Source organism: Conger conger, chromosome 14 (genome assembly GCF_963514075.1).
Source record: "Conger conger chromosome 14, fConCon1.1, whole genome shotgun sequence".
NCBI classification, from domain to species: Eukaryota; Metazoa; Chordata; class Actinopteri; order Anguilliformes; family Congridae; genus Conger; species Conger conger.
In genome coordinates this window covers 44,879,123-44,892,489 of record NC_083773.1, presented here as the reverse complement: position 1 = coordinate 44,892,489, position 13,367 = coordinate 44,879,123, and the positions used below count along the sequence as shown (strand labels likewise).

Here is a 13,367-nt window from a genome sequence, read left to right as displayed (position 1 = left end):
ATTTAGAGTTATGATGTGTTGTCTGTTCAGAGATGCTCTTCTGCATACCACTGTTGTAATGTGTGGTTATTTGTCAGCTTTGACCAGTCTGGCCATTCTCCTCTGACATCTCTCATTCACAAGGCGTTTCTGTCTGCAGAACTGCTGCTCACTGGATCGTTTTTTTTTGTTTAGTTTTTTTGCACCATTCTTTGCAAACTAGAGACTAGTGTGCATGAAAATCCTAGGAGATCAGCAGTTTCTGAGATAGTCAAACCATTGTCACCAACAATCATTCCACAGTCAAAGTCAAACTTTAACTGAAGCTCCTGATCTGATTGTATGCATTGCACTGCTGCCGCACAATTGGCTGATTAGATAACCGCATGAATAAGTAGGTGTAATAAAGTGAAAATTAATAAATTGTGCGGTGAGTGTATATATAGTATATACACCGTGCAAAAACACCTTTACAGTTATATTCGCAGCAATTGGAATTTATAGTTGTAGTTTTATAAAAATTCAGGTGTGTTGATATATTTAAAGGATAATTACACCCTAAATCAGGCTTAGTGTCCAGAATGGAGGCAATCCAAGGACCATGCCTACTGGATGGCATTATGGATCAGTGCAGGAGTTAAGTGTGCTTCTTTCCACAGCAGGTAGCTGAGACCGGGGAACTGGGACCGAGACTGGAACTGGGTTGGTGGAGACAGAGCGAATGCTATGGAGCTGAAAAGCTCCAGTTTGGTTTGCTTTATTTTGCCTTTGTTATTTTTCCTTTATTATTTTTACCCGGAACCCATGAGGCTGAAGGGCGGTGACTTACTGTTTATTTTTGAGCGCACACTCAGTCTCTAGGCTCTCTCCCCCCGTTCCGCAAACCGCAAATAAAATGACAGTGCAATCCGGAATGTCCGTATCACCCTGTGTCCTGCTCTTCTGTCATTCTGGGGGGGGGGGGGGGGGTGTCAGGGCGTGTGAAATATCCCTCTGAGTGAGGGGTTAGTGAGTGTAATGATCCACTGGAGCGTTCCGGGCGGTCGGCGGGACTCACCCGTCGCTGTTGAGGTCGGCGGCGGTGAGGGAGTAGCCGAAGGAGGAGGCCAGCTCCTCGCCCCACAGGATGTGCTGCGGCACCAGCCGGTACACGTTGTCCTTGCGCAGCAGCACCACCGCCCCCGTGTGATTGGCACGCGGAGCCCCCGCCATGAAGGTCATCTCTGCCCGGCTCATTACGCCCATGGCAGAGTCCACAGAGAACCCTGGGGTGGGGGGGGGGAGAGCCGCGGGGTCAGGGGTCACTCAACTCAGCTCTGTGTTTCTGAGCGTGCTCAGATGGAGCGTGGACTGGGCTCTCTATCAGACCTGTAGCATAAAATAGTATAGTGTAGTAAAGTATAGAACAGTGTAGAATAGTATGGAGTGGTATATGTGAGTATAGTGTCGTATAGTATAGTACAGTAAAGTGTAGTTTCATGTAGAATAGGCTGGTATAATGTAGTATAGCATAGTGTAGTATAGTATAGTAGGCAGTGTAGTATAGTGAGTAAGGAAATGGGCTTGTGACCAGGAAGGATCCTGCTGCTGTACCCTTGAGCATGGTACCTCATAGTGAATATCCAGCTCGATAAATGGACACTGTATAAAAATGCAACTGATGAGCAGGTTACTCTGGATGAGACTGTCTCCTAAATGCTCCCCATATCGTGAGATATGCTTTCCATAATTGTGTACATTCATCTCTGCAAACAAATCTATAACCTCACCAATTTGTAGGACATTGCTGTTGTACCTTTGAGCAAGTTACGTTACTTCAGTATACTGTATATCTGCTGTATAAATGGATGCTTTGTAAAAATGCGAAAGACCAGCAAGTTATTCTTTCTCACCTCTAGCGCAAATAGAGTTTCCAGTTACATTGTCTTTAATACTGGGTGGTAGAATAATCACCATTACTTTGTTCCACAACAGCTGGCCAATTGCAATTCAGATTAAAGATCACTAGATGGCGATGCATCATTCGAAAGCCATTCCCCTGATCAGAGCAGGGCTGCCCCAACCCTGTTCCTTAAGATCTACTGTCCTGTAGGTTTTCACTCCAACCCTAACAAAGCACACCTCACTCAACAGCTAGAGCAAGGCTGCCCAACCCTGTTCCTGAAGATCTACTGTCCTGTAGGTTTTCACTCCAACCCTAACAAAGCACACCTCACTCAACAGCTAGAGCAAGGCTGCCAAACCCTGTTCCTGAAGATCTACTGTCCTGTAGGTTTTCACTCTAACCCTAACAAAGCACACCTCACTCAACAGCTAGAGCAAGGCTGCCAAACCCTGTTCCTGAAGATCTGCTGTCCTGTAGGTTTTCACTCCAACCCTAACAAAGCACACCTCATTCCACAGCTGGAGATCTCGTTGAGCTTCTAATTAGTAGAATCAGGTGTGCCAAATTAGAGTTGAAATGAACCTACAGGACAGTAGATCTCCAGGAACAGGGTTAGGCAGCCCTTATTCCTGAAATCATTGTTCAGTTCAAAGTTTTACTAAGCTTACACTTTAAACTGTTAGCTGTTATATAAGTGCTGCATAAATCCACTGAGGTACCTTATTCAAGGGTAAAACAGTAGTGCCTTATGTAGAGATTGAACTTTAGCTTCATGGAGTTAAGGCCTTAGTATTCAAACTGCTACCACAGTCAATAAGTTCACTTTGATCACTTTGACACACACTTTGTGTGTGTGTGTGTGTGGTGTGTGTGTGGTATGTGTGTGGTGTGTGTGTGTGTGGTATGTGTGTGGTGTGTGTGTGTGTGGTATGTGTGTGGTGTGTCTGTGTGGTATGTGTGAGGTATGTGTGCGGTGTGTATGTGTGCTGTGTCTGTGGTGTGTGTGGATGTGATTGACGGCCAGTGTGGAAAGGGGCGGAGCAGCAGATGATGAATGCTGGGATACGTGTGATTTTTGGAGGCCGCATTTCAACAAGCTGTGGAAATAATGCAGTTTATTAGTGAGTTTTTCTCTGGGGGCAGTGAGAGGGAGAGAACAGGTAAACTGCACAGCATTCACGCAGATGGAGGCAATGATGGGGGGGTGCCAGCTCTAGGGTTAACATGCTGAAGCCACTCGCAGATAGACAGGCAGATATGCAGACGGACAGGCAGACATACATACAGACAGATGGACAGACAGACAGACGGACGCACGGTCACTGAGTGATCCCAGGGTGGCAGTGGTGGAATGCAGGACCAGAACTACAGTAAAACTGTTTACAATCAAACTTAAAACATGTAAAACCCTGAATGCAAAGCAGATCTTTTTTGGGTACAACAATACTAAACAATACTGGAGATTATCAGCAAGGCAGAAAAATCATGCAACATGTCATGACCCTGGCGAAGACCAGCTCTTGGTCGATATGTGTTGGTTGCTGGTTTTGAATAAAGGATTATTTTAGTTTCACACCTGTAGACCAAGTGCCTTGGGATCCATACTTATGCTCTGTTACATGTTTTTGCAATGGGTATGGAGGTATTGTTTCGTATTGTTGTACCTTCCTTTAATAGAGCACCAGTATCTCTGCCTATGACTACGACCCAAATACCGGGAACACCTTTTCCAGTTATATTCCACAATACATTTCAGTCTGTTTAATTGGTTATATTAGGATGACATGACTAAAGTTGTATTCACTTTTCTGCTGCATTTATATTTTAGCATTTATATTTACTGTCCCTTTATCTGATTGGTAGCTTAAATCTCTTCATAAACCAATTACTTCCAGTTATGTTGACACCACAGAGCCTGGCATAGCTATGCTTTCAGAAGAAAAGAAAAAACCCTCAAAAGGGCCTAAAAACTAATTGCATTTGATAAAGAGTGGGTTATCTACAGTGTTCAGTTAAACAGTTAAGCTGAGCCGTCACACAGTATTAGTGAAGGGCTGAGGGCTGAGGCCATTACAGTATAATGTTTTTAATATTTAAACTGTTTATTCACTTTTTCAAGTGAGCACTGCCTTTGAATGTTTTGGCTGCGTGATGAACTAAGCTGTATTAAACTAGAGAGACTCAGCAAGGAGCCAGTTTCTAAAAGCTACTCCTGCGGTCAGTATAGGTTTTACTATCGGGGCGGGTGAGTCCTGATTTGCAATGAATGCCCTTTAGACAAAATTACAAGATGAATATTAGATTCTGTTTGACGCATAAAACACATCTTCAGCCTTTAAGTGTTACAGCATTTTGTCTATTTCCGGTTTGGCACGACTACACCGGCTGTTGAAAATACTTTCTGTAAAACAATAACGCTGCATTAGCCAACTCAATAGACGGTAATTGACGATTACTGCTTTCCTCGTGTTTAACGGAGGCAGCTCATCGTGGAGAGCAAGGCTTTATTATGAACCCAGACTCCCTGTCGTGGGGTAGATTAACCGCCTTCCACATCTGTACCCCTGAAAGTCAACAGGCTGCTAAATTATCTTAATTAACAGCTCATAAGCTTTTACTGCCATGAATGATTCTTTACACCATTTAGTCACATTATGTCAGAAATAGCCGTGCGTGCCATGTTGAATAAACATCCCCTGATCATATCCCAGGACTTTTAATCAGTCGGGGAAACTAATGGCTTCCTTTCCTGGAATGTTCTTGATGCCACCTGATTTATTTTGAATGGGGTGACTTTTTTAATGGACTGAACTGTATAGAGTCACAGGGAATCTAAGATGGGTCCAAATGACTGAAAGTGTGGACACCTGGTCACTGAACAAATTTAACAGACCAAACCTGAATTGTGCTAAAATACATTTTAGCATCTTTTGTCTTTGTGTTGTTCCAAATCCTATTTAATCCTAGTGCCTACAGGTTTATCTCCAGCCCTGGAGGGCCGCAGTATCTGCAGGTTTAACTCCAGTCCTGGAGGGCCGCAGTGTCTGCAGGTTTAACTCCAGTCCTGGAGGGCCGCAGTGTCTGCAGGTTTAACTCCAGTCCTGGCGGGCCGCAGTGTCTGCAGGTTTAACTCCAGTCCTGGAGGGCCGCAGTGTCTGCAGTTTTAACTCCAGTCCTGGAGGGCCGCAGTGTCTGCAGGTTTAACTCCAGTCCTGGAGGGCCGCAGTATCTGCTGGTTTAACTCCAGTCCTGGAGGGCCGCAGTGTCTGCAGGTTTAACTCCAGTCCTGGAGGGCTGCAGTATCTGCAGGTTTAACTCCAGTCATGGTTTTAATGGTTTCCCTTTTCATTTTAGGTATTGGAAACAATGTGTTATATTTAAAAACAGAACAGCTGAAACTCAGTGAAAACCCAGAGAAACCGCAGAACTCCTGGACTGTACGCCCTTGCTGTATATCATATCTATGCATGTATGACTAAAACCAAAAAACACACCTTAGTGATGGTAATGAAAAATAGCTATGATGGCATTCTTCTGTATCTCAGCATAACTGGTAACACTTTACAATAAGGTTACATTAATTGGCATTAACACATTAGTTGTTATCTAATTAAAAAGTTAATCACACAACTTTTTATGTATTTGCACATTAATTTATGCCATATGACCCGTATTGGAATGAAAAAATAAAAAATAATGATATGTATTTTCTCATGTTAACTAGTTATTACCTAGGTTATCCTATGGCTTGACAATGTCGAAATATTTGTGTAACTAGTACATTATTTAGTAGTTAGCAAATACATTAACGAATAAAAAGGTAATTTCAGGCATAATTATTTGTACATCAATAAATTCATTAGTTAATGCCAATTTATGTACCTTATTGTAATGTGTGATATATAACCCAATAATTTCACTGGGTCTCATAAACACGTGCACGTGCTAGTCATGTGACTTTGGGGATTAATACAGACATGCCAGCTAGTGGTGGTTGTGATGTTGACAGATGGGGGGGAGTAAGAGAGAGAGAGGGGGGTTGAGGGAGAGAGAGGGTAGTGAAAACATAAACAATCTATGTGTGCACAGAGAGAATTCAGCATCATCTCTCAAAGCAAACTGAACCACAATCGAAAACCACTGTCCAACAAACTGAAAGCTCATTGGTTGTTAAACAGCACACTGAAGGGTTATTGGTTAATATACAGGATACTGTCCGACTCAAAGGGTTTGTTTATCCCAATGATACAGCACCCTCGGTGTCCTGTTGAGTTGAGTTGATGAGCATTTAAAATTCACCATTAAAGAGGGCTAATTATGCATGGTGCTTTAAAGAGCATTACCCAAGAGTCTATAAACTCACCAGATACTCTGCTCCATGCCCTTTTTTCTCCTTCAGAAACATGACAGCTTCTGGATACTCAGAATACAATACTAAGGGAATAGATATTTGTAATGGCCATTCCCCAGGAACGTCTGTTACCCACCAGAACCTGGACAGAGGGAACCCGGGAGTTGAGCATCTGGAGGGTTTATAAAATCTGTGGCTTCACCGACCCTGGGATTAACACTCAGCTATTGCTCCAGTCCTGAAAAACCACCACCAAGAACACCAGACAGACACACAGACGCAACACAGACATGCAGAACCGACAGCAGACTACGGCTGCACTACTGACATCAGGACAGACACCTCCTTCCCCACAGACGGACAGACAGGCTCCTCAGCACCACTGCATCACTAACCCCTGTACCTGTTTCATCTATGTATGGAAAAACTAGATTTTTCATGACAATACATTATTAATTATTAATTGAAAAGGCCAAAAAAAGGAGAATTGTTTCCACTGAGCACCACAGAATTCAATGTGAAACACTCTCACATTCACACATTCACATTTTACACAGCGCAAAAATACACTTAAATACAAGGCACAAAATACCCTCTTCTCCTGATTGGCTGTCTTCATTTTATTTCATGTTTTGTGACTCGTATTTCAAGATCTGTAAAACAGGAGTTGTATTTTTGCGATGTGCAATACACGTGCAAATTGTGTATTTGGTTCACAAAACATGTGAGTTCTGAACTATGTGTAAGCAATATTGGCATTCAATTAACTCCAGAACAGTGTTTATATGAATCCAACAGACACAATGCACTCTCTTAGTTAAAAGTAACTCTTGGATATCAGAGTTGATTTTACACTGGCTGTTCTGCTGCGTGACTCAGGCAGTGGTGCTGATGCTCATCTCTCAGCCATGGAGTAACCCGTCTACATTTCTACACACCTTCTACACACCTTCTACACAAGGTCTACGCACGTTCTACACAAACCTGACACAGCTTCTACAACCCAGGCTAGAGTGAGCGCATGTGAATTTGTGGAGGGGTGGGGGGTTAATATACCACTACAAAAAGGGAGATATCCCGGTCAAACAACGCTTTCTTACGCCTACAAACCTAAGTAGCTATTCTGAGCTACATCCTCAAAGATGGTGGACCGGACAGAAGGTTCCAGAGTTTTGTACACGAGCGCGTCCTCCACCGGGCTCGCCATAAACAACAACCCTGGAGACCCCGGAGATGGAGGGAGAGAGGAGGGGTGTGGGGGAGAGGGAGTGAGGGAGGGAGTGGCAGGGAGAGAGAGAAAGAGAGAAAGAGGGGGAGGGGAGGTGCAGGTGAGAAGGACTGTGCTGTTTTGTGACTTCAAGCTGCCGTCGCAGTGCTCTCTACCAGCTCGTCACCAGCAACTCTTTCAGAGGGACAAGAAACAGGACACAGGACAAAGGCCCCGAAACAGCACCGTGGGGAACGCCAAACTCCACAACCCACTGTGTGCAGGAAGGGGGTCATGTTTTCAGATGACCTTCATGATTATGACTCATACTGTATTTTCAAACTCCTCCAAGTTATTGTGGTCGTTTGCCTTTAAAAGGGAAAAGCTGAAACGCTCCACTGAAATACAGAGAGACCTGCATCCGGCGGCGTGAGAAGCACACAGCCATTAGCGCGTTAGCGACGGGCGGAGTGCGGAGAGGAGAGGCGTTTGGGCAGCGGTGCGGTTTGGGGCCGGTCCGCGCCGGTTCTCGGCCCTCGACAGCCCCGTCCAGCCCGGGGCAGCTGGGGGCCGGGGGCAGTACCCAGGTAGCTGTGGTAGGGCACTGGGATCAGCTGGGCATTCTGCTCTTTCTCATCAGCCACCTCATACGGCCCGTCGTCATAGAAACCCAGGTCCAGCAGTGATTGGTTGAGGAGCTGCACACGCAGCTCTCCTGGAACGCACAAGAGTGAGAGGCACAGCGACACACACCCGCACACACACACACACACACACGGCCACACACCCGCACACACACTCACAATACACACACAAATGCCCATTTGCTTTCATTCAAGTACAAGAAGAATAATCCAAACATACAGGCTCAAATACACACACAGATGGTTCATAATGGAACAGTGGCAAAAATACATAAACAATGTATGCAGAAGGTCACTGATACTCACAAGCAGGAATCTCTGTTTAAACAAACCTTCACTGAACCCCTACATTAGCCTCGCTCACACACACACACACACTCACACACACATGCACACACTCACATACACACACTCACATGAACACACACACACACACACATACACTGATTCCCACCAGCAGGACGCTCCGTGTTTAAACATAACTCTCACCCTCACTCACATTAGCCTCCCACAAGAAGGACACATTAAGTCTCCAGACATTTTTAGCCGTAACAATACATTCCACAACAGTGTGTTTCCACATTTCTTTTGTTACAACCTCTATTATGCTGGTTTGAATAAACCTGAACAAGAAATTACCTTTCAGAAAATATTCCTGATGGAAAATCTGTATTGATTTCCTTTCAGGATCGCTGTGATTTAATACTTTGTTGGAAACGGCACCGGCAACTAGATTTAGTTTAATTGATATTTCCATCAGTAAATCAGCTGCATGACATAGTTTACATTTACCTCATGAGCCTGGGCATGACATCACCATTAATCAGTTTGATACAGTTCCATTAAATAGATGGTAGTATAATATTCAGGTCAATGACCTCAGCCGAGATGGTCCGACTGCTAATTATGTTGGTTGTACTGTATGTAGTTAGCTAATAATAAGTACGTTTGTATGGATATGTTATTTTACTTATCATTTTCATGTATTACACAGGGACATCAGAACTGTATGGGCATTACATTTTCTGTTATAAATAGTTTTTGGCAAGCCTATTGTTTGGCATATGTCTCTGACTTTTTTTGTCTTATTCCTCAGTCCTCAAGGAATGGCATCCTTGACTGTCACTGGCACAACTATGGTCCTCATGTTGACAAACGCCAATAACACAAATCAAATCCATCAAAAGCCTTGAATCAAGACCAGATACTGACCACCAACACTAAGCAAGGGATTGAATACACCCAACTTATCAGAAACAGCTGCCCCGGACTGCACTGTAATTGTTCACATGAAGTATCTGACCTTGGTAAGTATCTGACTCTGGTATTTGACTGTGGTAAGTATCTGACTCTGGTTATTATCTGACCCTGGTATCTGACTCTGGTAAGTATCTGACCCTGGTATCTGACTCTGGTATCTGACCCTGGTATCTGACCCTGGTAAGTATTTGACCCCGGTGTAGTACCACGCGTGTCTCCGGCTCTGGTAAATATCTGACTCGGGTAAGTATTTGACCTTGGTACGTATCTGTCCCCGGTGAGTATCTGACCCCGGTGTAGTACCACGCGTGTCCCCGGCTCTGGTCCTCACCCTTCCAGTTGTAAGTGCCCGGAGCGCCGAACAGGATGAAGTTGTTGTCGGGGGTGAAGCTGGCGGCCAGGCCCTGCTGGCAGAAGCCGAACTGCTCGTGGCCCTGCGGCCGGCCCTCGCAGAACTTCCACTCGCCCCCGTCCAGGTCGTCCCGCTCCGTCAGGTCCTCGCTCAGCACGTAGCAGCGCCCGATGGGGTCCCGCGTCTCCGAGGGCTGGTGCACGCGCTGGCGCAGCTCGTACAGGTGGGCGCACGTCTGAGAGAGCGGGAGAGGGACCGAGCGCTCACACACCGCTCTCAGGCCGCGATATAACCGCTTTACACGGGTCCAATACGCCCTCTCATAATGCGAAATTAAATAGTTTGGATATTTTCATCAAAATGTTCTGAACAGGGAATGCTCTTTGCTGTGCCTTTCTACTATACAACATAACAAATACACAATAAAAAAGATAATGCTGTGTTATAATACTGTAAATGTGAGAACTTTATATTTGAAAACTACAGTATCTGCGGATGCAGGATGAGTTTGTAGAGCGTGGGTGTGATGCGGATGGTGTCTGAGGAGTAGAAGGGGAATCTAACGACAGTGTTCTGATCTATCTGCAGCTCTATCAGGATAGAAGCCCAGCAGGCAGGGAATTACAGCCATCTAAACGAGATCAGCCTCTCATTTCACACCTGCAGCAGAGACGGGCTGACTGGAGATGAGCGACTGTATTTAATAATGTTTTTAGCAAGGACAGTGCATCTTCCTGATGTATGTTCTCGCTGTATTCAGGGAGAACGGAAAGGGTTACAGACGGACCCTCTGGACAGGAAGTGGCACGGCCGGCGCCTGAACCCGGGCTGTGGGGGGCGGAGGCGGGGGGAAGGGAGTCAACCGCCTTCATTTGGAGAAGACCACACAGAGAACCCAAACGATGCCTTTTCTACATTCCCAGCTGCAGACACCACTTAAAGCGTTTGTAAAAGCAGTCCTGACACATATTGGTGTCATCAGTGTGAAGGTGGTAGACACACACTTAGGTCACACTCAGGTCCAATCAGGTTCATTAATTGCCATAAATTAATGATGAACAACTAAGTAACATATTTGTTACATGATATTTATGCATTAGCACGCCATAGGATGAACATGCTGTATAATTACTTAGCTATTAACAAATACATTAACTGACTTTTTCATTCCAATATGAATTGACAACAATTAATGTAGTTGTTAACACAAATGAATGATGTACAAATACATTAACAGAGCTGCACATATTAAATTCTCAGTAGTAGATAGTTAACCACTAAAATACTTAATGTAAATTCATAGAACCTTCTTGTTTAGTGTTAGTCTAACCCATAGTCTCGGATGACCTGTCCCAGGGGGAGTAAAAGCTTGTAAAAACACATTAGAAGAGGCCCAAGCTCTGTGCTACTGCTACAGCGTCAGATTTACAGTGTCACTGACTCCTCTCTGTCCAGGAGATAAGACCTAAACTACTGTAACACAGTACCTGAAAACCCAAATCACCTTTTCCATTCTACTGAGTAGTGTGTCGTGGTTGACAGTATGTAATCACTCATGTCCAGTAACAGGGCGATGCTTATGAACCTCACCAGGTCATTCCTCAGTCATTCCGCAAGGTCAGTGGTTTGATCCCCGGTGTAGCCGCAATAAGAGAGAACCCAATGGGTTCACCCAGCCGTTGGGCCCTTGAGCAAGGCCCTTAACCCTGCATTGCTCCAGGGGAGGATTGCCTCCTGCTTAGTCTAATCAACTGTACGTCGCTCCGGATAAGAGTGTCTGCCAAATGCCATTAATGCAATGTAATGTAATGTAGTGTACTCTAAAACCTGACTGAAGAGACTCAGACAAGCCCTTGGAGAACAGATAGTTTTATGGTTAGGGTGTGTATCATACAGAGACTGATCAAGGGCCAGACTGGAAGCCTTGTACTTTCTGTTACCTACAAAAGATATAATCAATGTTCAATATAACCCTCAGGTCCCTGATGCTTATTGAATTATTCCTGTATGTAGAAGAGGCAGGATGAGGACACACTCACCACCACTTTCCCTCCGATCCCCTGGCTCTTCACCGTCACCCCAAGCCACTGGTTGTTCTTGCTCTCGCGGTCGGTCCGTACTGAGGACAAAAGGACAGAATTACAGCATCTAGCAGCTACTGTACGTCATTACTGTGAAAATCACATTCACTTTTTTCTCTCAAAGTGTTATAATGGTGGACTGTGCACCGTCATTGTGCTCAGCTGTACAGTATGTTGTGTGTTAAATGCAGTATAATCCATAGATTAATTATTATCACCCATTACTGTAATCTATATGATATGGTAAAGGTTCAGCTGTGCTCTATGGTATGTATTATGATGTTTGTCTGTGCTCTGTGTTATGGACTATGCAACTCAGCTGTGCTCTGTGTTATGGACTATGTAACTCAGCTGTGCTCTGTGTTATGGACTATGCAACTCAGCTGTGCTCTGTGTTATGGACTATGTAACTCAGGTGTGCTCTGTGTTATGGACTACGCAACTCAGCTGTGCTCTGTGTTATGGACTATGTAACTCAGCTGTGCTCTGTGTTATGGACTATGTAACTCAGGTGTGCTCTGTGTTATGGACTGTGGAACTCAGCTGTTCTCTGTGTTATGGACTATGTAACTCAGCTGTGCTCTGTGTTATGGACTATGTAACTCAGGTGTGCTCTGTGTTATGGACTGTGGAACTCAGCTGTTCTCTGTGTTATGGACTGTGGAACTCAGCTGTTCTCTGTGTTATGGACTATGTAACTCAGCTGTGCTCTGTGTTATGGACTATGTAACTCAGGTGTGCTCTGTGTTATGGACTGTGGAACTCAGCTGTTCTCTGTGTTATGGACTGTGGAACTCAGCTGTTCTCTGTGTTATGGACTATGTAACTCAGCTGTGCTCTGTGTTATGGACTATGTAACTCAGGTGTGCTCTGTGTTATGGACTGTGGAACTCGGCTGTTCTCTGTGTTATGGACTATGTAACTCAGCTGTGCTCTGTGTTATGGACTATGTAACTCAGGTGTGCTCTGTGTTATGGACTGTGGAACTCAGCTGTTCTCTGTGTTATGGACTGTGGAACTCAGCTGTTCTCTGTGTTATGGACTATGTAACTCAGCTGTGCTCTGTTATGTAAAATGTCTAGTGTCAACTTTTCATTCAACTCTGTTAACAGAGTACACATGAGTCCAATAGGAACCATATGTACTCCGTAGGAGTTGATTTTACATTAAACAGTTTACTGTGTATGATGGCCAGTTGTGTTCTGCATTATATACTCAGTGATCACTTTATGAATGTGCTATGAATCTCAGCTGTGTTCTGTGCAATGAATCTCAGCTATGTTCTGTGTTATGAATCTCAGCTATGTTCTGTGTTATGAATCTCAGCTATGTTCTGTGTTATGAATCTCTGCTATGTTCTGTGTTATGAATCTCAGCTATGTTCTGTGTTATGAATCTCAGCCATGTTCTGTGTTATGAATCTCAGCTGTGTTCTGTGTTATGAATCTCAGCTGTGTTCTGTGTTATGAATCTCAGCTGTGTTATGAAGCTCAGCTGTGTTCTGTGTTATGAATCTCAGCTGTGTTCTGTGTTATGAAGCTCAGCTGTGTTCTGTGCTATGAATCTCTGCTGTGTTCTGTATTCTGAAGCTCAGCTGTGTTCTGTATT

General features: G+C 44.4%; 1 protein-coding gene across 5 annotated transcripts in view; it reads right to left on the bottom strand.

The window, feature by feature from the left end:
• itga7 (integrin, alpha 7) overlaps positions 1-13,367 on the bottom strand; it is a 69,566-nt gene that overhangs the window by 28,449 nt on the left and 27,750 nt on the right. For 3 of the 5 annotated variants that reach the window (XM_061219341.1, XM_061219342.1, XM_061219346.1), the window contains exons 3-6: positions 11,718-11,797; positions 9,658-9,913; positions 8,006-8,137; positions 1,037-1,244 (exon numbers count right to left, since the gene is read on the bottom strand). In XM_061219341.1, the coding sequence (XP_061075325.1) occupies positions 1,037-1,244; positions 8,006-8,137; positions 9,658-9,913; positions 11,718-11,797 (676 nt within the window). Of the gene's footprint in view, positions 1-1,036; positions 1,245-7,325; positions 7,434-8,005; positions 8,138-9,657; positions 9,914-11,717; positions 11,798-13,367 lie in introns of all 5 variants that reach the window. The other 2 variants (XM_061219343.1, XM_061219344.1) reach the window with 1 other exon arrangement.